The following is a 27,001-nucleotide window of genomic DNA, read 5'->3' on the forward strand; positions in this document are numbered from 1 at the left end:
AAATGCAAACTGGTGCAGCAACTCTGGAAAACAGTATGAAGTTTCCTCAAAAAGTTAAAAATAGAGCTACCCTACAATCCAGCAATTGCACTATTAGGTATTTACCCAAAGAATACAAAAATACTAATTTGAAAGGATACATGCACCGCAATGTATATAGCAGCATTATCTACAATAGATGAATTATGGAGGCAGCCTAAATGTCCATTGACTAATGAATGGATAAAGAAGATGTGGTGTATATATACAATGGAATATTAGCCATAAGAAGAGTGAAATCTAGCCATTTGCAACAACATGGCTAGAGCTACAGAGTATTATGCTAAGTGAAATAAGAAAATAAAAGAGATGTTACAACTGATACCACAGAAATAACAGGATCATAAGAGAATATTGTGGACAAATATATGCCAACAAATTAGACAACCTAGAAGAAATGTACAAATCATTAGATATGAACAACCTATCAAGACTGAATTTGATGAAATAGATGATCTGAACAGTCCAATTACTATTAAGGAGATCAAATCGGTAATCAAAAACCTCCCAACAAACAAAATTCTAGAACCAGACAGTTTTAAGTGGTGAATTATACCAAACATTCAAAGAAGAATTAATATCAATTCTTCTCAAAATTTTCCAATAAAGGAAGAGGGGGAAGCTCTTCAAAACTCATTTTATTATACCAAAACCATACAAGGGCACCACAAGGAAAGAAAATTATACACCAATATCTACGATAAACGTAGATACGAAACCCTAAACAAAATACTGGCAAACCAAATTCACCAATATATTAAAAGGATTATAGATTATGATCAAATAAAATTCATTCCAGGGATACAAGGTTGGTTTAGTGCTCACAAATCAGTCAATGTGATACACCACATTAACAGAATGAAGGATAAAAATCATATGATCATTTGAATAGATGCAGAAAAAACATTTGACAAAATTCAACATCCATTTATGATAAAAACTCTACAAAGCAGGTATAGAGGGAATGTACCTCACTTAATTAGGCCATATGTACTCAGTGGTAAAAATCCGAAAACATTTCGTCTAAGATCGAGAACAAGACAAGGATGCCCACTCTTGCCACTTTTATTCAACATAGTATTGGAGGTCCTAGACAGAGTAATAAGTCAAGAAAAAGAGATAAAAGTTATCCAAGTTGAAAAGGAAGAAGTAAAACTGTCACTATTTGTAGATGACATATTGTATATAGAAAGTCCTAAAGACTCCACCAAAAAACAATTAGAATAATAAATTCAGTAAATTTGATGGAAACAAAATTAATATACAGAAACCTGTCGCATTTCTATACATTAATATCCAGTGCTCAGAAAGAGAAATTTTTAAAAAATCCCATTTATAATTGCATCTAAACAAATTAAATACCTAGAAATAAATTTAACAAAGGAGGTAAAAGATCTGTATATTGAACATTACAAGACATTAATGAAAAAATTGAAGTTACAAATACATAAAAAGATATTCCGTGCTTATTGATTGGAAGAATCAATATTGTTAAAATGTCCACACTATCCAAAGCAATGCACAGGGTCAGTGCAAACCCTAGCAAAATTTCAATGGCATTTTTCACAGAATAGAATAATCTTAAAATTTGTATGGACCAGCAAAAGACCCTGAATAGCTAAAGCAATCTTAGGAAAGAATAAAGCTGGAGACATCACCCTCTCTGATTTCAAATTGTATTGCAGAGCTATAGTAATTAAAACAGTATGGTATTTGTACATAAACACATACATCAAAAATAGAAACAAAAGATTTATGGAACTGAACAGAGAGCCCAGAAATAAACCCACACATATATGGTCAATTAATTTACAATGGAAGAGCAATGTATATGCTGGGGAGAAACAGTATCTTCAGTAAGTAGAGTTAGGAAAACTGGAAAGCCACCTGCAAAAGAATGAAACTGGACCACTATCTTAGACCATACACAAAAATTAACTCACAATGGATAAAAAACTTGAATGTAAGAGCTGTAATTCTGTATGTGTTAAATTTCATAATTGAAAAGATTAAAAATTAGGCAAAAACAATATATAAAAATTGGGAAATGTTACTAAAAAAATGTTGAACAAATAATAGTGGGTTTTTTAAAGCTTATACATAAAAAATTAAATATACAAAAATATTAATAATCTGGATGAATTATCTTTCTACCTTTCTGAATTTCCCCAAAATTAATATGTATTACTTGCATATCGGTAAAAATACATATAAGATGTTTTTAAAAAGTATGCCTAGTTAAGAAATTTTTTAAGCATAAAATCTTTTATTCAATTTTTCATGTTTATTCCATCCTAGACACATTGTATTGCTTTTTTCTACTACTTTAATTCCTATTTTCTGGGACCTATTATTCAGAAACCACATTTTTTTTTTACTTATTTCATTTTAAATAACCATTTTCCACAGGTAATTAATGCACTTGGAGTTGACGTTACTCCCCGACCTCTTTACCATCAAGACCCACATATGGGTACAGCAAAGCCAAATAAACTGTTGACGTCACAAGAAGGATCATATGCATCGGACTATATATCTTCCTATAGCCTGTATCAGAACACAATAAATCCTAGTATGTTAGGGCAGTTTACAAGGTAGAGTATACTATTCTATTTTTTTTAATATCATATGTACTGTCTTTTCATTTAAGTTGCATATATGTAACTTAGATCTCAGTTGACTTCAGACTCCCAACTCCACTCTACATTAGTGTGCCATCTCTATGTTCCCCTCATGTTTTACTTAGATGTAGAGCTTTGCATGACTTAAGAGTTCCCTGACACACCAAAACATTTGTGAGAAATATATGTAGATTTTATTCAAGATTTCCTGAGGAACCAAAAGATGGGGCTTGCATCACATACCCACAGACATATTTCTTCAGTTTCTTTTATGTTGCCATTTAGGGAAGAAGTAGCTTTCCTTCTCCGTGACCACTTCCCCATTCTTCCATGTATAACCCTGTTCTCCTAGGGTTTGGTTTCTCTTCTGTTTCATAATTTTTTTGTAAATGAAATGTTATGCGTGTATTATGTAGACACATTACTGAAATTTTATTAATGCTTATAGTGGAGAAATTCAGAGTCTTTGCAATAATAAAACAGGATGTCCTAAAATAATCTAAAGATTATGGGGAAATATTTGAGTGTGTAATTTCCAATCTGACAAATTAAAATTTCCAGATGTTAACTAAGCACAAAATTTTAAGAGAAAATAGGCTGTTCGGGAGTCTGCCTCCAAATTTGCATAGAGTAGCCATAGGAGTGCTCTACAAAACAAAGAATATTCCAGTAAACTGAACCTATCCTTTTGGAGGACAGTTGGACTTAGAAATAGAAAGGGAAAAAAGGTATATAACATCATGAAGTAGTATTAAGTTCATATGTTTAAAGAACTTATTTTTATATTTTTCAATTTGTGGATTTCCCAACCAGTATGTAGATTTGCTTTTAATTAAGCCTTGAGAGGACCTTTCAAGGTGGATTTAAGACGGGATTTGAATACATCACATTTAAGATGGGATTTGAATGATGAGCAGAAAATTGGTAAAAAATGAAAGGAAGTTCCAGGCCAAGGCTCTAAAATAACAGAGCACCACAAGATTGAGGAAAAGGGGGGGAGGGGAAGACTGATAATGAAGACAGAGAGACTGGATAGGTAGACTGTATTTCAGCTTTTTATTCTAAATATATTGGGAACCCATCGAAGGACTTTAGACCTAGGTTTGACATGTTTTATCTCTAAAATACATTTATAATGACTTTTACTTAAGGGAACACTACAAACCAACTCTGTTTAAAGAAGTAGTTTCTTTTTATCAATTTTTCTTAGATGATTATAATATATTTGATTTCTCAGTATGATAAGGTTTTTATTTATATATTTAATTACCCACAAGAACATCTACATAAATGAATAATGTTGTTTTTCATTATTAAAGGTCAGTTTTAGGAAGCAGTTCAGTTTCTAAATCAAGTGTATCCACTACTGAATCAATAGCAGAAGACCTAGAAGAACCATCCTATAAACGGGAAAAACTAACTAGTTTTACAGGTAATGAAAATAATATCATTTATTTCAGTAACAGCCCATTATTTCCTTAGCAAATATGCGTATTATTTGTCAGGTACTTGAGATAAAAGAACTATGGTAATGATTCCCAAATGCTGGCCTGAGGAGTAGCTACATGTGAATTACCAGGGTATCATTCAATTTCCCAAGGTAACTCTCTTGCACCACCAGCCTCAGGAATGACAGCCCTGTTTTAGAAGTTCTCTGCTTTTAACTCAGGAGGCAAGTTCTTCTGATACATTGTGACCAGTGCCCTAACAGGACATATGCAGAATGTTATGCGAGCACTTTGAAAGTGAAGATTAACAACTTCAGGTGGGGAAAAAAAAAAAAAAAGAATTCATAGAGAGCATTATAGACTTTTGAATTGGGTTTTTAATGATGATTAGTAATTTGTCAGGAGAACAAATAAGAGTGGCTCCTTCCAGGCAGAGCATAAAACATGAGGTGTGGGATTATGAAAATGAAGATAAAAGAATGATAAAATAACGGATGATCAAAAGTGCTGGAAGAAATGGGTACCTACCTGAGGAACATTTGCCTTGGAGTGCAGTAAGGGTGTCTCTTCCTCTGGTATGACAATGAAGGTTTGAGGGAAGTATTCATAAGGTTGGAAAAGTGCTTGATAGAGTCTTTGGTGTTAAGATATGTAACAGGAATGCTCTGCCAAGTAACAGAATACCCAACTACCGTTAGCTTAAACAATCACCTATTTTTTTCACATTAAAAGAACTTAAAAGGTCAATAGCTTTTGGATTTGATTTTGTGGCTTGACTGTCAGACTCTGCATTGGCAGCTCTGCTATTCTCTTTCCTTAAAACTTTTCTTCTTACTTCTTGCTTTTTTCTCCATGCTCTCAAAATATCTGCCCCAGCTGTGGGTATTATATCCACATTAAAGGCAGAAAGAGGGAGAAAGGCAGTAGCTTCAGTCATATCATCCTCGTTTATCAGAAAAGTAAAAGCTTCCCCAGGAGCCTTCTTTCCTATATATTTCTGCTGTTATCTCATTGGCCAGAACTCTGCCACATGGTCACCTCTAGCTTCAAGAGAGGCTAGGAAAGCTAACCATTTGATTTTCTTAATGGAAAGAGCAAGGGAAGGGAGAAAGCCTTAGCAATGAAAACTTAGGCAATCTGCTGCAGCAGGGAAGAGCATCCTCTCAGAGGAAGACAGGAGGACTGGATTATTATCATAATGTCCCCTAGCTTCAGAGTGATTGAATACATCCCACAACACAGTCTGTTCTTTGACCACATAAAGCCACCTGCAATGTATGACCCATCATGATATTTTGGTAAAATGAAAATTAAAAATAGCAATTAGTAAATGATTTTTAATAAGTCATGTATTTTAGATTTACGAGTTGTGAGGGCAACGCCTGAAAAAATTGTAACAAAAGAAGACCTACAAAAGACTGTAGAGATAACACTCACAGAGACGGAAACACTAAGCTTTTTTAACCTACCAACAGTCTTGATTTCTGTGGAATCTGAAGAAGCTGGGAAGGTCATGTACGTATGGCTCAATTGTCTATTTGCTTCTGTAATTTCAGTGCTAAGTCAGAGGTTCTTAGCCTTGTTTCTGTTTTTGGGGATTCCTGGATAAATACTGGTGGCATATGTGCTTGGTGAAATTATATGTAAAGTTATATATATGCCCTATGAAATGATATGTAAAGTATTTGTGTTGTATGTACTTTTTTCCTAGAGGAAGAACCCATAGCTTTACCTTATTCTTTAAAAAGTAGGCAAACTACTAAGTCAAATAATAAAAGAAATAAAGGAAGCTTCCAAGTCTCAATATAGATTTTAATGATTTTTTTCTTCTATGCATATATAAATTATTTCCATTTAAGAAGAAAGGACTGACATTTTTATATTAAAAACTTAAGAAGGAAAATAATGGGAAAATAACTGAATTTACTACATTAGAACAGATTTTCCATTTCTCCTTATTAATGAATTTAAATAGATTGTTAGTTTTTGCCTTGTGTATTTTGAAGCTTTGTTGTTAAACACATACACATGAAGGATTGTTATGCCTTTTTGGGAGAATTGACCCCTTTATCATTATGTAATGCCTCTCTTTATCTCTGATAATTTGCCTTGCTCTGGAATCTGCTCTGTCTGAAGTTAATTTAGCTACTATAAAGAGATTATTGATAGTTATTCAGATTATTTAGATTCAAATGTAATTTGAATATGATTCATAGTACTAAAAAATCCATCATTAAAATATTTTTAGGGCATTATTCTTATCCAAATATAAAATAACCTAGAATTTTTTTGGACTATAAAATATCATACAAGTAGATCCTGAATATCATACTTTGAACCTCGTAAGACATAAAGGAAAGCCTTGACACCAAAAAAAGAAAAGGAAAGAATAACAAATGGATAAATAAATGATCTGAAATCAGGGGAGAGATGCTAGAAGCAAATGTTAAAATCATCACATGGATCTAGAGTCCATTAAGTCTTGGGTCCCCCACAAGTTGAGAGAACTGAAAGAGATATTTTTGTACTAATCAAACACACTTAAAAGGATTGCAGATATCTCAAGTGATCCCAGGTCTCATAGCTACTATCATAAGCAAACATGAATTTTCTCTGGAGGAAATCATATCCTATTTAGGTTCTTAAGATTCCCTCAGATTGAGTTTGGTAAAAATACACCAAACCAATAAAGAAGCCATTATGAATGAGAATTAAAAGAAACAACAAACCCTAAATCTACATCGTGAAGACTGTGGATAATAAGATTTTAGTAGGGCTATATTATAAGATATAGAATGTAAAATATATGTGAGATATTTGAATAAAAGATAAAGTTAACACCTTACTAACATTAAGAAACTATCAAAGTGATGACTTATATTTGCAAAAACATCTAAAAAGAACTGTAAAATAAAGTATGCTTATATAATTGCTGAAATTAAAAAGTAAATGTTAAATTAAACAAGGCATAATTGAGCAGAGATTTAATAAATTGAAACATAGATCTGGATAAATTATACAAAATAAACCTTGGGGAGAAAAATGTGATATAAAGTATGAATGAGAAGTTAAAAAAGACATTGTCAATAGAATACAGGTCCAACATGCATGTGGTTAGTTTCAAAAAGTCAAAATAGGAAGAATGGAGGAGAGGAACTATTCAAAAAGAGTGAGTAAGGACTTTCCCAAGCTCTTAAAAGACACCATGTCACAGAAACAGGAATAAATTTTTTACAAAATCTACAAAAAAGAAGTGGATTCAGTGCATTGTACTGACACTCCAGGGTATCAAATATTAAAAGATTTTAAAATCAGAAGAAAAAAAGAAAGAAAAAAGATATCATCCACAGAGAAACAGTTAAACCAACAGCATTATTAGGGATAAGGAAGTTCACTTCATAATGACAGGAAGGTAAAAATAATTCTAATCTTGAATACTCCTAATAAAATAACCTCAACATACATGAAGCAAAAATTAAAAACTTGGTAAGTATCCTATTAAAGTAGGAGATTTAAACATACCTCTCCTAATTACTGTATGTCTACCAGATAAAAAATTCATATAGATATAGAAAATTTGAACCAAAAACATAATTTAATGATCACAACTCTTCACTCAACAATTAGAGAACATACACCCTTTTCAAGCACACACAGAACATTTAGAAAAATCATCCACACACAAGGCCATGAAGAAAAATTTCAAAAATTTCGAAGAAACTAAATTCTCTGGCCACAATGGAATTAAGTTAAAAGTGAATAACATAAATCTTAGTAAAAACATAGATACATATTCACATACACATTTGGAAGTTAAAAAGCACATTTTCTAAATTCCTCATGAATCAAAGAAAAAAACTGTAATAGAAATTTAAGAAATACTCAGAATTGAATAATTATGAAAATAGTAACTACAGGATGACACAAACATGGTACCTTAAGGGAAATGTATAGTTTTCAGTGTTTATAGCAAAGTTCATAAAACCTATTTGGAGATAGTGCTAGCACATTGTTGGTGGGCACTGAAAGTAGTAGGGATGTCGGGAGGTACAGTAAATGGAGTCCTTTTTTTTGAACTCTCACTTCATGTTTGGTGCAATCTACATTAAAGAAGGTAATTTTAAAGAGAAAGCATAATATAAAGAAGCAATATCTGTGGTGATAATTTTTATTAATGTGTTGAATATACTTTATTTTTTATAGTCGGAGAAACAAGATTTATGAGACCCTTTGTAGAAATAGATTAGGCAATGACTTATATGTTGAAAGGATGATGCAGACTATTAACGGAGCTCCGAAGAATAAAGAGGTTCAATGTGACAAAATTGTAAAGGAAGACAAAGGTAATTTATATTTTATTCTGCTTGATAAATGACCATATTTTAATATACATTCTTTGAGTCTCAATTAAGAAATAAATATTGAAACATATAGAGCAAAGATAGAAATACTTTGGCCAAATCACAATAGTAGCTGGGCACTGTAATCTACAGCTTTTATACTTTGATAAATAATGAGTCAAAAAAAATGAGTAATAAATATAAATATAGAAGATTTAGATAACATGAATTTTGATTTTTATAGTAACTATCGTAGAATTTTATACTTTTCAAATGTTTACAAAGCATTTAGAGAAACTGTCTGCTTACTATTTCACAAAGATTATCAATCACAACTAATAACATTTAAAATGTGCCAGATACTATTCTAGGCCTTTCGTATTTATTAACTGGTTTAATCCTCACAACAACCCTATGAGGTAGGTACTATTGTTACTCTCCATTTTGGAGGAAGAAACAAGCAAAGAGAAGTTAGCCAACTTGCTAAGGTCACTCAGCTAGTATGGCATACAGTAATACCCTCAGACAGTCTGGTTGTAGAGCCTGTGTCCTTCACACTTACTGTCTTTCAATGTTTATAAATTAACAACCCTGCATAGCCAACAATCTGTGAAGTAGAGCCAAAAAGGTAATTAGAAGAAAGTTTTTAATTTTAATGGCCTTTGTTGTTCAGCAAAACTATAAGCTAGTTTTTTTGAAAGATTAAAATAGACAAACTTCTAAGCAAGTACTAAATCAAGAAAAGGGCAACTTACAATTAGTAGGAAAGCTTAGTGGCATCTTTACTCACTCTTGCCTTACTCCCCTACCCAATGTGGTGGTGGTCTTAAAGACAGCAGTCTGCCTTCCCAGTTTGAGACCCTGGCCTCTGGTTCTAGAGGGAGCAGAGCAGACTTTATTCTTAACGGAGTTGATTTCTCTGTTTCAACCTGTTTGGGAGCTACCTGAAGGACTTACACAGAGCACTTGCCTTATTATTGTTTTGTTTTTTTTTTAATTCATCACTCGCTCAGGTGGGAAAGCAGCTGTGCATACTGCATTCTCCACAAATATCGAAAGGCAAGTGAACACTCATCTCTCTTAGAGAAAAGAGAATACAATGAAGTCAAACAAGAAACATACTAAAAGCCTGAGAGAAAAAGCTAGGGAGGGAGTTTCTTTGGGAAATTAAGATATTGAAAAAGGCTTGCATATACTGGGAAATTTAGAAAGTCATGTGCGTGCCTAGGGCAGGATGCATGCTCAGAAAAGACTTGAAAAGATCCTAAGCTTTCACCTCTGGCTGATCTGTAGGCTCGGTACAAGCAGGAAGTGAAGGCTAAGGCATAGTTAGAAACAGCCTGGCTAAGCATTAAAGGAGTACCTTAACACAGACTTAATCTGCAAAGACTGGGAGTTTTTTCCCTTTTGTTTTGTTTTGTTTTGTTTGTTTTTCTTTGCTCTCCTTTCTTTCTGATGGGGAGAGGAATTCAGGTGTTCAGGGAAATCTCTGTCAAGACATTTGCTGACCAAAAGCCAGAAAGCAAACACTTCTAAGATGATACATGACAAAGAATACAGTCTTTATAAAAATAGTTTAGAAACATCACTAAGCAAACAAACTAGGCCTCACAGCACACTACAAAAACAAAACCCAAGGACCAAGAAGAATCTGATATCCAGAGTTACCATATTATTATATTCAAAATGTTCAGTTCTAAAAAAAATTACAAAGGATAGAAAGAAATAAGAAAGTGTAGCCTGTTTAAATAAGAAATTAATGGAAACTCTCCCTGTGGAGGTACATTGTATTTATTAGCCAAAAACTTTATATCGATTGTATTAAATATTCTGATAAGGCTAAAGGAAACTGTAGGCAAAGAGCGAAAGCAGACCAGACAAACAAATAAAGAATATGAATAAAGAGATAGGAATTATAAAAAGAAGCCAAACAAATTCTGTAGATTAAAAGTACAATAACTGAAATGGAAAAACTCATTAGAGTTATCAATAGCAGATTTGAGCAGACAGAAGAAAGAATCAGCAATTCTTAAAACACAGGTCAATTAAAATAATCCTGTCTGAGGAGCAGAAAGAAAGAAGAATAAGGAAAAATGAACACAGTTCAAAGGACCTGTGGGGCTCCACCAAGCATACCAACATACACATAAAGGGAATTTCAGAATGCTAGAAGGAAAAAAGAGACAAAGGAGAACAAAAAGTATTTGAGGAAAGAATCGCCAAAAACTTCCAAAATTTGATAAAAGTCATGAATCTGCATGTCTAAGATGCTCAACAAACTCCAAAAAGAATAAACAAGGAGATCTACACTCAGGCACGTTATAATTAAGTGTTGAAAGAGAATCTTAGAAGCAGCAAAAGAAAAGTGACCCATCATGTACAAGGAATCATCAATAGGATTACACCCAACTTCTCAGCAAAAACCATGGAGTCCAGAGGTCAGTGGGATGCCATTCTAAAAGAGATGAAAGAGAAAACTGTCAACCAAGAATTCTGTATCCTTCAAATAATTCTCATGATGGAGAAATTAAGTTAAATAATTAAGATTAAATATATTTCCATGAAGGAGAAATTAAGATATTCCCAGATTAAAAAAAGCTAAGGCAATTCAGCACTAGGAGAATAGACTTATGAGAAATGCTAAAAGGAGTCAGTCATTCAGGCAGAAATGAAAGGACACCAGACAGTAACTTGAAGACATGTAAAGAAACAAACAACACTGGTAAAGGTAACTACAAAGGTAAATACAAAAGCCAGTATTGTAATTTTGGTTTGTCTCTCCTCTATTTTTTTGCAATATAATTTAAAGTAAATACATAAGCGGTGCCTGGGTGGCTCAGTCATTAAGCATCTGCCTTCTGCTCAGGGCGTGATCCTGGAGTCCGGGGAATGAGTCCCGCATCAGGCTCCTCTGCTGGGAGCCTGCTTCTTCCTCTCCCACTCCCCCTGCTTGTGTTCCCTCTCTTGCTGGCTGTCTCTCTCTCTGTCAAAGAAATAAATAAAATCTAAAAATAAAAAATAAACTAAAACAAATAAATACATAAAAACAATAATTATAAATCTATACTAATGGGCACACCGTGTATAAAGATGTAATTTGTGGGGCGCCTGGGTAGCGCAGTCATTAAGCGTCTGCCTTCAGCTCGGGGCGTGATCCCGGCATTATGGGATCGAGCTCCACATCAGGCTCCTTCGCTATGAGCCTGCTTCTTCCTCTCCCACTCCCCCTGCTTGTGTTCCCTCTCTCACTGGCTGCCTCTATCTCTGTCAAATAAATAAATAAAATCTTAAAAAAAAAAAGATGTAATTTGTGACATAACAAAGTGGGTGTGATAGAGCTGTATAGGAGTTCCTTTATACTACTGAAGTAAGGTAATATTAATTCACAATAGATTGTTAAAATTTTAAGAAAGTATTTGTAATCTCCAAGGCAACCACCAAGAAAATAACTTAAAAATTGCAAAAAAGAAAATTAGAAAGGAATCAAAGCAGAACACTATTAAAAAAGCAAGTAAACACAAAAGAAGACAGTAATGGGAGAATTAAGGAACAAAGACATAAGACATAAGGAAGACAGAAAAATGGCAGAAGTCCTTCCTGAACAATAATTACTTTAAATAAATGGATTAAACTCTCCAAATAAAAAACAGATATTGATAGGATGGATTACAAAAAAAAAAAAACTAAACATGATCCAAGTATATACTGTCTAACAAGAGACTCACTTTAAATCCACAAAAATATGTAAAGTGAAAGGTTGTAAATAGCAATTAAAGAAAGCTGAGATGGCTTTACTAATATCAGACACAGTAGACTTTATATAAAATTGTTACAAGGGCCAAAGAACATTATATATTGATAAAAGATTCAATCCATAAAGAAGATAACAATTATAAACATATATGTACTTAACAAGAGAGCCTCCAAAGATATGAAGCAAAAATTGACAGGATTGAAGGGAGAAATAGACAGTTCTGCAATAAAGAGTTGTGACACTTCAGTACTCCACTGTCAATAATGACTGAACAACCAGACAGATTATCAATAAGAAAATAGAGGACTTGAATAATAATAGAAACTAGACATGACATACATACACAGAACACACCATTTCCAAACAGCAGAATACACATTTTTTTCTCTAATTCACATGGAAAGCTCTCCAAAATACACCATTATGTTAGATGACAAAACAAGAGGTAATAAAATTTTAAAAATTGAAATCTTTTCTGCCACAATGTAATGACACTCATAATGTATAACAGAAGGAAAACTGGAAAATTTTAAAATATTTGGATATTAAACAACATACTCTCTTTTTTTTTTTTAAGATTTTATTCTTATCCTCCTCACAGCGGAGGAGCCTGATGTGGGGCTCGATCCCATAACGCCGGGATCACGCCCTGAGCCGAAGGCAGATGCTTAACCGCTGTGCCACCCAGGCGCCCCTAAACAACATACTCTTAAACAACCAGTGAGTCAAAGATGAAAGCACAGGGAAATTAGAAAATATTTTGAGATGAATGAGAATGAAACTACAACATAGCAAAACTTATAGACATAGTGGAAGTAGTGCTTAGAGAGAAATTTATAGCTGTAGATACATTAAAAAAGATCTCCATTTGAAACTAATGTAGCATTATGTATCAACTTCAATAAAAAAATTAAAATCTCAAATCAAAAACTTTACACCTTAAGGAATAAGATAAAGAAGACAAAATTAAATCAAAAGCCAACATAAGGAAGGAGATAATAAAAATTAGAGTGGAGATAAGCAAAATGAGAATAAACAGAAAAATCAATGAAACTAAAAGTTAGTACTTTGAAATGATCAACAAAACTGCCAAAATTTTTGTTAAACTAAGAAAAAATAGGAGAAGATTTAAATTACTAAATGAGAAATGGAAGTGGGGACATTACTACTGACCTTACAGAATTAAAATAGATGATAAAAAAAAGAACATCATATGTCAATAAATTAGATAACTAAATGAAATAGACACATTTCTAGAAACTCACAACTTGTGAAAACTGACTCAAAAAGAAATATAAAATCTGAACAGAGCTATAATAAATAAAGAGACTGGATTAATAATAAAAACTTCCTAACAAAGAAAATCCCAGGAGCGCCTGGGTGGCTCAGTTGGTTAAGGGGCTGGCTGACTTTGGCATAGGTCATGATCTCAGGGTCCTGGGATTGAGCCCTACATTGGCTTCACTGTGCAGCAGGGAATCTGTGTGCCCCTCTTTTGCTGCCCTTCCCCCAACTTGTGCTCGCTCTCTGTCTCTCTATTTCTCTCTCAAATAAATAAATAAAATCTTAAAAAAAGAAAAGAAAATTCCAGGACCAAATGGTTTCTCTAGTGAATTCTACAAGTCATTTAAAGGAGAAGCAACACCAACCCTTCAAAAAATAGTTTTCCAAAAAATGGAAGAGAACCACTTACAAATCATGAGGCCAACATTACTCTGATACCAAAGCCGGACAAAAACATCATAAGAAAAGAAAACTAATACCAGTGTTCCTTATGAATATGGATGCAAAAATCCTCAATAAAATACTAGTACACTGAATCAGCTCCACATTAAATGGATTATACACTATGATCAAGTGTGTTTATCCCAATGATGCAAGAGTGATTCAACATATATAAGTCAATCAATATAATACACATAGTCTTATGATAAAAATACTCAACAAATTAGGAATAGAAGAGAATTTTCCCAATCTGATAAATGGCATTTTAAAAAACCCCACAGCTAGTGTTATACTCAATGGTGAAAAACTGGAAGCTTTCCCCATAAGATCAAGAACAGAACAAGGATAAAATAGATAAAATAGATAAAATCTATTCTATCCAGACTGTTTTCTCAACTTCTATTCAACATTGTACTGGAAGTTCTAGTGTAAGCAATTAAGCAAGGAAAAGAAGTAAAAGATATTAAGTCAGAAAGGAAGAAATAAAAGTATCTTTATTCACAGATAACATGATCTTAAGTATAGAAAATCCTAAAGAATTCACACAAAAACTATTAGAGCTATTAAGTTCAGTAAGTTTCAGAATACAAAATCAACACAAATAATTCAGTTGTATTTTTATACACTATCAATGAAAATTCAAAAAAGCAATTAAGAAAATAATTGCACTTACAGTAGCATCTAGAATAATAAAATACTAGGAATAAATCTAACCAAAAAGGAGAAAGACTTGTATACTGATAACTACAAAACATTGCTTAAAGAAATTAAAGAAGTCCTGAATAAGTGAAAAGATATCCTGTGTTTATGGTTTGAACAACATAGTATTAAGATTTAAATCCTCAAACCAATCTACGGATTCAACACAATACGTATCAAAACCCCCCAAGATGTTTTGCAGAAATAAAAAAAGTAAATCATTCTATGGATATCAAAGGACCCTCCAAATAGCCAAAACAATCTTGAAAAAGAACAGTTCTTTCCCACACTTCCTGTTTTGAAAACTTAAGTTACAGTGATCAAAATAGGGTTGTACTAGCATAAACACAGGTATATAGACCAAAAGAATAGAACAGAGAGCCCAGAAATAAACTCTCACATATATGATCAACTGATTTTTTTATAAAGGTGCCAAGACCATTAAATGGAGGAAAAATAGTCTTTTCAACAAATGGCACTGGTACAACTGGATAGCCACATGAAAAGAATAAAGTTGTACTTGATACCATCTACAAAAATTAACTCAAAATGGAACAGTGACTTAAATTTAAGAGCTAAAATGATAGAACTCTTAGAAGAAAACACTGAGATAAATATTTTTACCCTTTGCTTTTGCAATGGATTCTTGTCCATTGATAAGATATGACACTAAAAGCAGAAAGAACAAAGGAAAAAAATAGATAAATTGACCTTCATCAAAAAGCTTTTTGTACATAAAAGAACATTATTGAAAAAGTGAAAGGACAACCTACATAATGGGAGGAAATATTTGCAGATCCTACCTCTCATAAAGTTCCAGTATCCAGAATATATAAGGAATACTTATAATCCAAGAATAAAGAGACAAGCAACCTAATTAAAAAATGGACATTGGACTTAAATAGATATTTCTTCAAAGAATATATACATATTGCCAATAAGCACATGAAAGTGTTCAACATCATTAATCATTACAGAAATGCAAATCAAAACCACGAGTTACCATTTCTCACCCATTAAGATGACTATGATTAAAAATGGAAAATAACAATTGTTAACAAGGATGTGGAGAAATTGGAGCCATCATACACAGCCAGTGGGAATGCAAAATGGTGCAGCTGCCATGAAAACCAGTTTGGTAGTTCCTCAATTAAATAGAGTTATCATATGACCCAGCAATTCCATTCCTAGATGATAGATAGATAGATAGATAGATAGATAGATAGATAGATAGATAGATAGATATCCCAGAGAATTGAAAACAGGTAATCAAATACAGGTACACACATATTCATGGCAGCAGTATTTATCATAATCAAAAAGTAGAAACAACCCAAGATGTCCATAAGTGGATGAGTGGATAAACATAATGTGTAAAATATATTCAATGAAATATCATTCAGTTACAAAAAGGAATCAAGTACAGATACATGCTTTGAGCAAATTCCTCTCTTCTACTCTAAAAGATGTCAGAAGTTTCTCTCTGAAGAGGACAAAATCTAATCTATTCATCTACAGAAGGGTATCTTGATTGCTTCTCAGTTTTGGCAATTATCAATAAAGATGGTATAAACATCTCTGTGCAGGTTTTTGTGTAGACATAATAAGCTTTTAATTTCTTTGGGTAAATATCAAGGAACATATTGCTGAATCATATGGTAACAGTGTTTTTAGTTTTGTAAGGAACAAAGTTTCTTCCAAAGTGGTTGCACCATTTTGCATTCCTGTCAGCAATAATGGAGGGTTCCTGTTGCTCCGTGTCCTTACCAACAATTTGTGTTGTCAGTGTTCCAGATTTTGACCATTCTAATAGGTGTGCAGTGGCATCTCATTGTTATTCTAATTTGTATTTCCATGATGACGTATCATGTGGAGCATATTTTCTTTTCTTTTTTTTTTTTTTAAAGATTTTATTTATTCGACAGAGAGAGAGACAGCCAGTGAGAGAGGGAACACAAGCAGGGGGAGTGGGAGAGGAAGAAGCAGGCTCATAGCAGAGGAGCCTGATGCGGGGCTCGATCCCGGAACGCCGGGATCACGCCCTGAGCCAAAGGCAGACGCTTAACCGCTGTGCCACCCAGGCGCCCCTGGAGCATATTTTCATATAATATTTGCCATCTGTATATCTTTGGTGAAGTGTCTGTTAAGCTCCTTGGCCCATTTTGAATTATTTTTTCTTCTTGTTGAGTTTTAAGAAATACATGTATATTTTGGTCAACAGTACTTTATCAGATGTAGCTTTAGCAAATGTTTTCTTCCAGTATGTGGCTGGTCTTGTTATTCTCTTGATATTGCCTTTCACAGAACAGACATTTTAAATTTTAATGAAGTTCAACTTATCAGTTTTTGCTTTAGCAATCATACCTTTCCATACCAAAGGTCATCATTATAGTGAAGGTCATCTAGATATTCTTCTATGTTATCCTCTAGAATTTTCATAGTTTCACTTTTTACCTTTAGGTCTATAATCAATTTTGAGTTAATTTTTGTAAAGGATAAAAGATCTGTGTCTGGATTCATTTTTTGCATGTGGATGTCCTGTTGTTTCAGCACCACTTGTTGAAAAGACTTATCTTTGTTCCATTGTATGTGCTTCTTTGTCAAAGATCAATTGACTGTATTGATGTGGGTCCATTTCTGGTCTCTGTTCTATTCCATTGAACTATTTGTCTGTTAGTTCACCCATATCATATTGTCTTGATTGTTGTACTTTATAGTAAGTCTTCAAGTTGGGTAGCGTTAGTCCTCCAAATTTGTTCTTCTTCTTCTTCAATATTTATTGGCTATTCTGAGTCTTTTTTCTCTCCATATAAACTTAGAATCAGCTTGTTTATATTCACAAAATAATTTGCTGGGATTTTAATTGAGATTGCACTGATCTATAGATCAATTTGGGAATAACTGACATTTTGACAATGTTGAGTCTTCCTAAACATGAACATAGAATGTCTTTCCATTTCATGAATGATTTTGTACATTAAAGTTTTGTGGTTTTTCTCGTATAGATTTGTATATATTTTGTTAGGTTTATAGCTAACCATTTCTGGGGCACCAATGTAAATTATATTGTTTTGAATTTCAAATTCCATTTGTTCATTGCCAGCATTTAGGAAAGGAATTTTGTATTGGCTTTCATGTATTTATCTTGTATCCTGCAACCTTTCTTTAATCACTTATTAATTCTAGGAGTTTTTGTCCATTCTTTCGGATTTTCTATATACACTAACATGTCATCTGTAAACAAAGACAGTTTTATTTCTTCCTTCCCAGCCTGTATTTTATTTCTTTTTCTTGTCTTACTGCATTAACTTCGACTTCCAATATGATGTTGAAAAGGAGTGGTGAGAGGGGATAGCCTTGCTTTATTCCTAGTCTTAGCAAGAAGGCTTCTAGTTTCTCACCATTAAGTATGCTATCTGTAGCTTTTTTTGTAGATGTTTTGATCAAGTTGAGGAAGTTCCCTTCTATTCTTAGTTTACTGAAAGTTTTTATCATAAATGGGTATTAGATGTTGTCAAATGCTTTTTTCTGAATTTACTGATATGGCTATGTATTTTTCTTCTCTAGACTATTGCTGTGATAGATTGAATTACTTAATTTTTGAATGTTGAACTACTTGTGCATACCTGGATAAATTCCACTTGGTTTGGTGTATAATTCTTTTTATACATTGTTGGATTTCATTTGCTAATATTTTATTGAAGATTTTGTATCTATGTTCTTTGAGAGTTATCTGTCTGCTGGTTTTTTGTTTTGTTTTTTTGTGGGGTTTTTTGGTAATGTTTTTGTCTGCTTTTGGGTAGTCAATGTTGGCCTCAAAGAATGAGTTAGAAAGTATTCCCTCTGTTTCTATCTTCTGACAGAGATTGTAGAAAATCTGTATAATTTTTTCCTTAAATTACTGTTAGAATTTAGCTGTGAATCCATCTGAGCCTGGTATTTTGATTTGGAAAGTTATTATTGGTTCCATTTCTTTTTTTAAAATTCAATTTCTTTAATTGTTATAGGCCTATTCAGATTTTCTATTTCTTCTTGTGTAAATTTTGGCAGATTGTGTCTTTCAAGGAATTAATCCTGAATTTCCTCAAGGTTATTAAATTTGTGGGCATATATTGTCCATAGTATTCCTTTGTTACCCTTTTAATGTCCATGGGATCTGTAGTGATGTCCCCTCTTTCATTTATGATATTCATCCTTTTTTCTTAGTTATTCTGTCTAGAGGTTTATTGATTTTATTGATCTTTTCAAAAAAACAGTTTTTGGTTTCATTGATTTTTCTCTATTGGCTTCCTGTTTTCAATTTCACTGATTTCTTGCTCTAAATCTTTTAAATTAAATTAAATTTTTAATTGAGATATAATTGACATGTAACATTATATTAGTTTCAAGCATATAACATAGATAACCTGTGTATATTGTGAAATGATCACTACAATAAGTCCAGGGTAGGAAACCTGAACCCTAATTGATGAATTGCTGGAGGCTCACTGTGAACAAGTCTGAAGAGTTGTGGAGGAGGCAAGTATTCAATAGTCCTTTGATTTGGTCTCAGTCTTTTAGTGTGCCTATGTCTCTGGATTCTGAACTTCTCAAGTGTTTGTTTCTTCTCCTCCCCTTAGGTGGGACAGAATGGCTCAAAGGTGCTGGTATTTGGTATTTCCCTTCCCCCAGGTTAATTATAGTCTGATAATACCCTAGCAGATTGTCCTCTGGTTAATTAGTTTCTCTTGAATGTGGTCCTTGTTAAGAACAGAGTACTCTAGCATATTCCAAAATGGTTCCTCTCCCCCTCCCCCTGCTAGAACCACAAGGGGATTTTTTTTTTTTTTTTAATTCTGGGAATTTGGTCAAGCTCCTGGAGATAAAGCTCACAAAATTGGGGACTTCCTTAAGATTGGGTCCTGAGATAGACAGTGAGCCTCCAGCAATTCATCAATTATAGTTAAGGTTTCCTACCCTGGCACTGGTTCCCACAGTGGTTTCCACTCCTGAGTCTACTCCAATAAGCCATGACTCCCTGTATTTAATTGTTCATCTCCCCTTGGAGATGACTGATCCTTGATGACTGACCTCATCACTGACCCTTGGGGTCAGTGGTTTGGCCTATGTTCTTACCTGTCTTTCAGATCCAAAGAAAAGTTGATTTTTCAGACTGTTAATTCTTCACTTGTTCTTAGGACAGAATGGTAACCTCCAAACTACATTCTATGGAACTGAAAACCAAGTCCTATCTTCTTGAGTACAGAATGCTCAGCTGAATCGGCCAATTTTTTTCATATCTAGCTTGCCTTTACCGTTGTTAATGTAGTTCTGCTCTCCTTTCCAGTGACCTTCTTAGATAAGTTGAGGAAACTCACTTCACTGCACAGATATGTTCTGTTTTACCCTGAGAGCAGTGGAGAAGCCATGGTGAACAGAAAATACAGAGCAGCCAAATTACCTGGCCATATTTTCATTGGACATTCAATGCCTAGCTTGTCACGTGCCCTCAGTGGATTAAGTTCTGTGTTTCCAAGGACATATTTGTGGTCTCACCATGTGATTTCTTCATTAGTGGCTCTTGTAAACTCGCAGGGAAGCTGAAGTCGGAGCATGACCCAGACTGTTCTGATGATCTTCTCCTGAGAGTCCTCCTTTAGTAGTCCTCATCTAATAGTGGTTATTTTGTTCTTTTTTTTATGCATCTATGGTAGTGTTTGCTATCCAATTTTTAAAACTAGACAATATATTATGTACGTATGCATATGTCAGAGAGCCTTCCATGCCTGTGGATTCTGAACTTCACAAGTTTTCCAAGAAGAAACCTCTTAAAAAAGGTTCTGAGTGCACATAGTTTATTTTGGAGGTAATCCTAAGAAATATTGGTAGGGGAGTAAGTAAATGAAACAAGAAAGGGTAGGCAGCCAGAAAAGGTTATGTTATCTAACAAATCACCTCTTTGGGTAACTGGAGTTCAATGCTAGAGAATTTTGGGAGTCAGAGTTATTTTATCATGCTCCAACTTTCTAAATCATTGTTTGAAGGTGATGGACTGGTTAGTTCGTTGGCACTTCTAGCCAAATTTGTGGACATCAAAGTGGCCTTGGTGGCCAAAGATAGCCCCAAGCAAAGCAATATAGATGCTGGCAGTTGGAGGTTGGCGAGTAAGAAGTAATGCATAGCAGATATGGGCAGGGCACCAACAGCATCTACCACAGGAGAAAAACCTTAAAACAAAGCAGGAGAATGACCTATCCAAAAGTTAGGGAAAGTGGATGTGCTATTGGAGGTAGCTAGAAAGAAGTGGGCTAGAGAGAAGAGTGTCCAGGGCTTCTAAGCCCCTGGAAATGTTTTATTTCTTATCCTGGGTGGTGAGTACACGATAGTAATTCTTTATACTACACATATATGTGTTATACACTCTTCTGTGAGTGATATGTATTTCACAGAAAAATTTTATTTAAAATAATGAAAGTTTATATTAAAAATTTCAATACTAACCAATTAAATATTAAGGGATCATATCTCGTATATAGAAGTAATAAGACCATATGAAATTGCTTCACTAAATAGTGAATAGTTTTTATTCAAGACAAAAAAATGAAATGCTGCACAAGCACAGACCTCCTTTTTAGGAGTGAGAACAGACCAGAAAGCATGCTTTCTTCCACTGAACAGACCTAACAAAAGGATCCAAAAGTGGCTGAGCGCAATTTCTTCTCCTAAACTCTCCTATAGGATTAGTCACTTTTTCTCTGGTAATGAGTGAATGAGGGACATAGAGAGGCCAAGGTGTTAATTTAGTTGAGGTTCCCTGTAAAGATTCCCTGTAAAGTTTTCCGTCTAACAGTATACATATAGTAATTTATGATAAAAGTGACATTTCGAATAAATGGATAATTCAATAAATGTATTACTATTCCTGGCTGACTTTTAAAAATATAGTTAAATCCTACAACTGTAGATTTCATAAAGCCAGCTTGTTTTCTATGTATATTATACTACAATAAAGTGTTTTTATAAAACATGTGCTATGAGCTCATTTTTATTAAAAAAAATACACATATGTATTTGTTCATATGTGAATCTGGAAGGACATACACCAAAATGTTAGCAGATATTATCTCTGGGTGATGGATATGCAAGTCATATTTATCTTTTTTTCTCTTTTTAAATAGTGAGCATATCTTTTTACTCAGCTAAAAATTATTTTTCTATAAATGTTATATGGCTAATCACTCTCTTTTTATAGTCTGAATTAAACTAGTAGATAGAAACAATATTTTAAGATGGGTAAAAACTATTTAGACATATCCTTGACTCAGAAATGCTCAAAACACAGGTATAGTTGGGAATACTTTTTTCTGATACTAGTTAAAACTTTCTTTAATAGAATATAGCAGTATAAAATTGGAAAGTCACGATCATTCAATTTTTTTTTTCAAGAAACAGACTCAACTATAGAGAACAAACTTGCGATTATCAGAGAGGAGGTGTGTGGGAGAATGGGTTAAATGGGTGATGAAGATTAAGGAATGCACTTTTTGTGACGAGCACCAGGTGTTGTATGGAAGTGTTGAATTACTAAATTGTATACTTGAAGCTAATATTACACCGTATGTTAACTGTTAATAAAAACTTAAAAAACTCCAATGCCCCCCCAAAAATGAACAAAAAACAATCACTCATTATTTATTGTTTCATTTTGTACATGATATTATGGCATGTGGTTTGAGATTTTTTATTTCTTAGGTTAATTTATTCAAATGTACAAATCTCATGATGGTACACAAACTAAACTTACCAATGTTATTTATCTTCAAACAAGAAACAACTTTAAATCACCCTAGCATTTTACATTGCTCATTTATAACACAGTACCCTTATTTATGTAGCAATTATTGCTGACGATGTAACAATATATTCCTATATACCCAAATTACTAAACTTTCAGTTAAAGGAAGAAAAAGAAGGTTAGGTATTTCAATATTCAAAGACAATTTCTTTTTGTGGTCTTTTACTTTATGAACATGGAAATTGTACCCTTTTAAATTCAGCAAAATAGACAAGGTATTTATTCTGTGTATAACTTTGTTAGATATTATTAAGTTCAATAAAATAGAAATGTTATTATGAAATGTGAGTTAACATTCTTACTAATTGAAAGCATTGTGAAATCCAGAGCTCCTTAATTTTATTTTATGAAAATAAAAGTTATAACAATGAAGTGGTTGCATTTATACCCAGATCTTGTTTTGATTTTCAGAGAAAATCACTGTACTTTAAGTTTTGCAAGTTTAGCAAGTAGGAGTATTTTATTACATGATCACTGATAAAATAATTGTTACATGAACCTTTCATTGTTATATCAGTAATGAAAAGGGTGGAACTTTTTTTTTTTATTTGGAGATAAATAACATGTCCAATTTTTGTTTGGAGACCATTGCTATATTTGCTCATTTGAAGAAATTGTAGCCAATGTAAACAAAAATTTTTAGAAGGAAAGATAATAACCATATTACTCTATAAGTTTCTTGAGAACAGAGTCTACCAATTTCCCAAGTATAATCTTTTCTCATAAGTATATAGGAGATTTTTTGTGATAAAAGTGGAATTAAATGATAATAAATTAAAAGTTCTATAGAATATAAACATGTTAACCGTAAGTAAAGGAACATTAAATCCTTATTGTGACATGGTTGTCCAAATCCATATCAGGCAAGACCTATACTGACAGATGGATGAGATTATGCACCATCAGCTTGGGATAGAGGGGAAAGAGGTGTGGGGATCAGAAGGATGGTGAGGATAATTTGGAGTCATCATGAAAACACTAACGTATATGTAGATGCAAGAAGTGTGATAGCTAAGGATCTCAACCTGTCCTCATGATTTATTTCTTTTTCATCTTTACTTCCTGCCATTGTAAAAAATAGTATTCTTAAACAGTTGATGTTCTTGTAAAAAATAGTATTCTTAAACAGTTGATGTTCTTATCTTAGATTTTGCTATAACTAGTTATGTATAAACTAATCTATTAGAATTTGGTTCAAAATAATTTATACCTTTCTTTCTCTTTATTTAGGTGTAATGTCCAGCACTTGGGATTTGTATGATTCTTATAATGCTATGGATCTTTCACCTTTACCAACAAAACAATCTATGCTTGAATCAACTAGTAAAGCAAGTATACCTTCTAAAGATCGAGAGCAAAGAGTAACAGGGAGTACTATAGAAAAAAGTAAGATTTCATTTATTTCGTTTTTTTTTTTTTTAATGGAATGCTTCATGAATGTCCATGTCATCCTTGCACAGGAGCTGTGCTAATCTTTTCTGTACCATTCCAATATTACTATGTTGCTGCCGAAGCAAGCACTCTTTCAGTTTTTTTTTTTAAGATTTTATTTATTTATTTGACAGAGAGAGACAGCCAGCGAGAGAGGGAACACAAGCAGGGGGAGTGGGAGAGGAAGAAGCAGGCTCCTAGTGGAGAAGCCTGATATGGGGCTGGATCCCAGAACGCTGGGATTACGCCCTGAGCCGAAGGCAGACGCTTAACGACTGCACCACCCAGGCGCCCTCTTTCAGTTTTTTTAAAAATGATGTTTTCACATGCTGTTATAAATAAATTCTTTCTTAACAGGTATGGTACTTACTTTCTGGTGGAACATAAAAGTACAACTTTTACTCAAAAAAAGCATGGTTACTCTTTCACATCATCTTGGACTCTGAACTAAAAAATTTTAATTTTTCTTGGATACCTGTCAAGAGTTTCAAGGATTCTGTCTTCCTCTGTTTCTTCTTTACTTGCTCTTAAGTTCTCTTTCATATATATGGGAACATGTGGGTTCCATAATTTTCTCTTTTCTTTTTCTTTATGTAGACTGTACAGTTTCTAAGAAAAAGAATGTATGCTAACTTTGCGACAACTTAAAATGGAGATAAAATTAACAACCATAGCTTTTAATTGGGCATGATTTTACCTCGCCCAGGAGATGTTTGACAATATCTGGAGACATTTTTGGTTGTCATGACTATGAGAATATCTTTTGGGTCAATGCCAGTGATACTACTAACGATCCTTTGGTACACAGAACAGCCCCCACAACAAGAAATGACCTGGCCAAAATGTAATACTACCAAGGTTGAGAAATCCTGCATTACAACTTTAGCTTTTAGTATTCTAAGTTTTGAGATTAAATGCTTTAATTAAAGTCAACACAAAATTTTAACTTTCCAAATACACTTAGTAATATGGAAGAATTTTTACAAAGTCCAGTTATAAGAAATTTGTTAAGTGCCATTTCTGATTGTTTTTGGTTATATAGTTATACAGTTTTATTCTCCCTATTCTGAACTTCTGAGTCATTTTCCTTATAAAATGATATCGCTACATATAACAAGTAGTCCTTATTTCAGAATAACTATACCCTGGCAAGTTTTGGTAAAGTTTTGGTAAATTTTCATAAATTAAATTGAAATATTTCTATTTTCACCCATTTTACCCAAAGACAAATGTAATATTTAAAAATAATAAATGAGGAAATATTTTTGAAAAATCAAGTTTAAAGAGAATTAATAATTTTCAGAAAATAATTACCTTATTTATAACTGACTACATTTCCTTCAGGAACTCTGGATCTTCAGGCCTTACCACCTAAAATTTTGGTCTATCATTGTATCTTAAGTTTAATATTTCAAAAAATTGAAACTTTATGTTATCTTTATTCTTTTGTTTTTTAAAAAAATTATATTTACAGTCCTGTACACTATAGCCATGTTTTACTTAAAGTTGTTTGTAATGAACATCAGTTTATTTTCCTAGAGAACAATGAAGGGGAAGAATGAATTATTAATTATTACTAAAGAAACATTTTTTTTGCTTAAATGTTAATGTCCATATAGTAGTTTTGCTTTTAGAAGTTAAAATTTTTCCTACCAAAAATTGCTAGGAAAAACATCAATCTTAGACTGAAAATTACATTGGGACTTCAAAATTGGATATATGTACTCCACCTCTATTAAGGCCATTGACACACAGAAAAGTGTAAGTGGAAGATCCTCAAAGAAAAATGTTTCAATTTGTGGATTTTCTATTTCTTGTATATATGGCTGTGTTTTTAAAAGCAAAAAGGGATAATAAAGCCATATTCAAGAACTACAATTCAAAATAAAAATATACTTTTAGTGTTATAGCCAGTTAAGGTGGTAGGGGAGACCAGAACTAGGAAAAGGGAGAAAATAAAAAATAGACAAAGATTGGCAACAGAGCTGAGCGATCAGATTTATGGAGAATGTAAGGGAGATTCAGATAAAAACTAGGACTAGATCACCTCCAGGGTTCCTTTTGCCTCTGAGATTTTATAATTCAAACACAAAGAAAAAAGTTAAATATGATCCATATTTGGTTTAAGAAGTGTTTCTATTCCATTTAAACTTTGAATGTACAGGTTGTATTTTAATCTTCTATTATATTGAGGGGGGGAGGGACCATGATTTTCATCTTTGAATATGTGTAAGATCCTAGCTCAGTTCACAGGGAAAAATTATTTTCTCTCATGGGCTTTTTTTTTTTTTTTTCAGAGAGCTTAAATTTTGAAAAAGTAATAGACATTTCAAGCACAGGTTTAGATTTACAGAAATGTTGAGCAGAGAGTACTGAGAGATCCTTATAATTTCTTCCTTCATTCCTCCCCCCACCACAGCTTCCCCTATTCCTAACATCCGGCATCAGTGTGGTACATTTTTTACAATTGATGAATCAATATTGATATATTATTATTAACTTAAATCCTTAATTTACATCAAGTTTCACTCCTCGTGTTGTACATACAGTCCTATGAGTTTTGGCAAATGCATAATGACGTGTTTCTATCATTACAGTTGCATTCAGAATTGTTTCACTGACCTGAATATCCCCTGTGTTCCACCTACTCATCATTCCTCCCTACTCTGTAGCTCTGACCATTGCTGATCTTTTTATTATGTCTATGGTTTTGCTTTTCCCAAAATGTTATGTAGTTGGAATCATACAATAGGTAGCCTTTTTTCAGACTGGCTTCTTTCACTGAACAATATGCATTTAAGGTTCCTCTGTGTCTTCTCATGAGTTGACAGCTCATTTATTTTTATCAGTAGATAATGTTAAATTCTGGGTGTACCATGATTTGTTTATTTATTTATTGAAGGATTTCTTGATTGACTCTGGTTTTTGTTGACTATGAACAAAGCTGCTATAAACATTCATGTGTAGGTTTTTGTATGGATATTACTTTTCACCTCATTTGGGTTAATACCTAGGAGTACAGTTGCTGGATCATACAGTAGGAATATGCTTATACTCTTAAGAAACTATGAAACTGTCTTCCAAAGTGGTTGTACCATTTTGTATTACCA

The 27,001-nt window shown here is 33.2% G+C and overlaps 1 protein-coding gene and 1 non-coding gene across 4 annotated transcripts in view; one reads left to right on the forward strand and one right to left on the reverse strand.

Moving 5' to 3' along the window:
• DNAI4 (dynein axonemal intermediate chain 4) overlaps positions 1-27,001 on the forward strand; it is a 92,203-nt gene that overhangs the window by 18,962 nt on the left and 46,240 nt on the right. For all 3 annotated transcript variants that reach the window (XR_005834138.1, XM_040627157.1, XM_040627159.1), the window contains exons 3-7: positions 2,449-2,633; positions 3,980-4,092; positions 5,467-5,623; positions 8,312-8,451; positions 23,691-23,846. Coding sequence is in view for 2 of the 3 variants with exons in the window: in XM_040627157.1 (XP_040483091.1) it covers positions 2,449-2,633; positions 3,980-4,092; positions 5,467-5,623; positions 8,312-8,451; positions 23,691-23,846 (751 nt within the window). In the remaining variant the exon portion in view is untranslated. The remainder of the gene's footprint in view (positions 1-2,448; positions 2,634-3,979; positions 4,093-5,466; positions 5,624-8,311; positions 8,452-23,690; positions 23,847-27,001) is intronic.
• LOC121102177 lies at positions 23,876-23,980 on the reverse strand. Its single transcript, XR_005834265.1, has one exon. It is a non-coding gene; the product is annotated as a U6 spliceosomal RNA (small nuclear RNA).

This window comes from Ursus maritimus, unplaced genomic scaffold (genome assembly GCF_017311325.1).
Source record: "Ursus maritimus isolate PB19 unplaced genomic scaffold, ASM1731132v1 scaffold_12, whole genome shotgun sequence".
In the NCBI taxonomy this organism is placed as follows: Eukaryota; Metazoa; Chordata; class Mammalia; order Carnivora; family Ursidae; genus Ursus; species Ursus maritimus.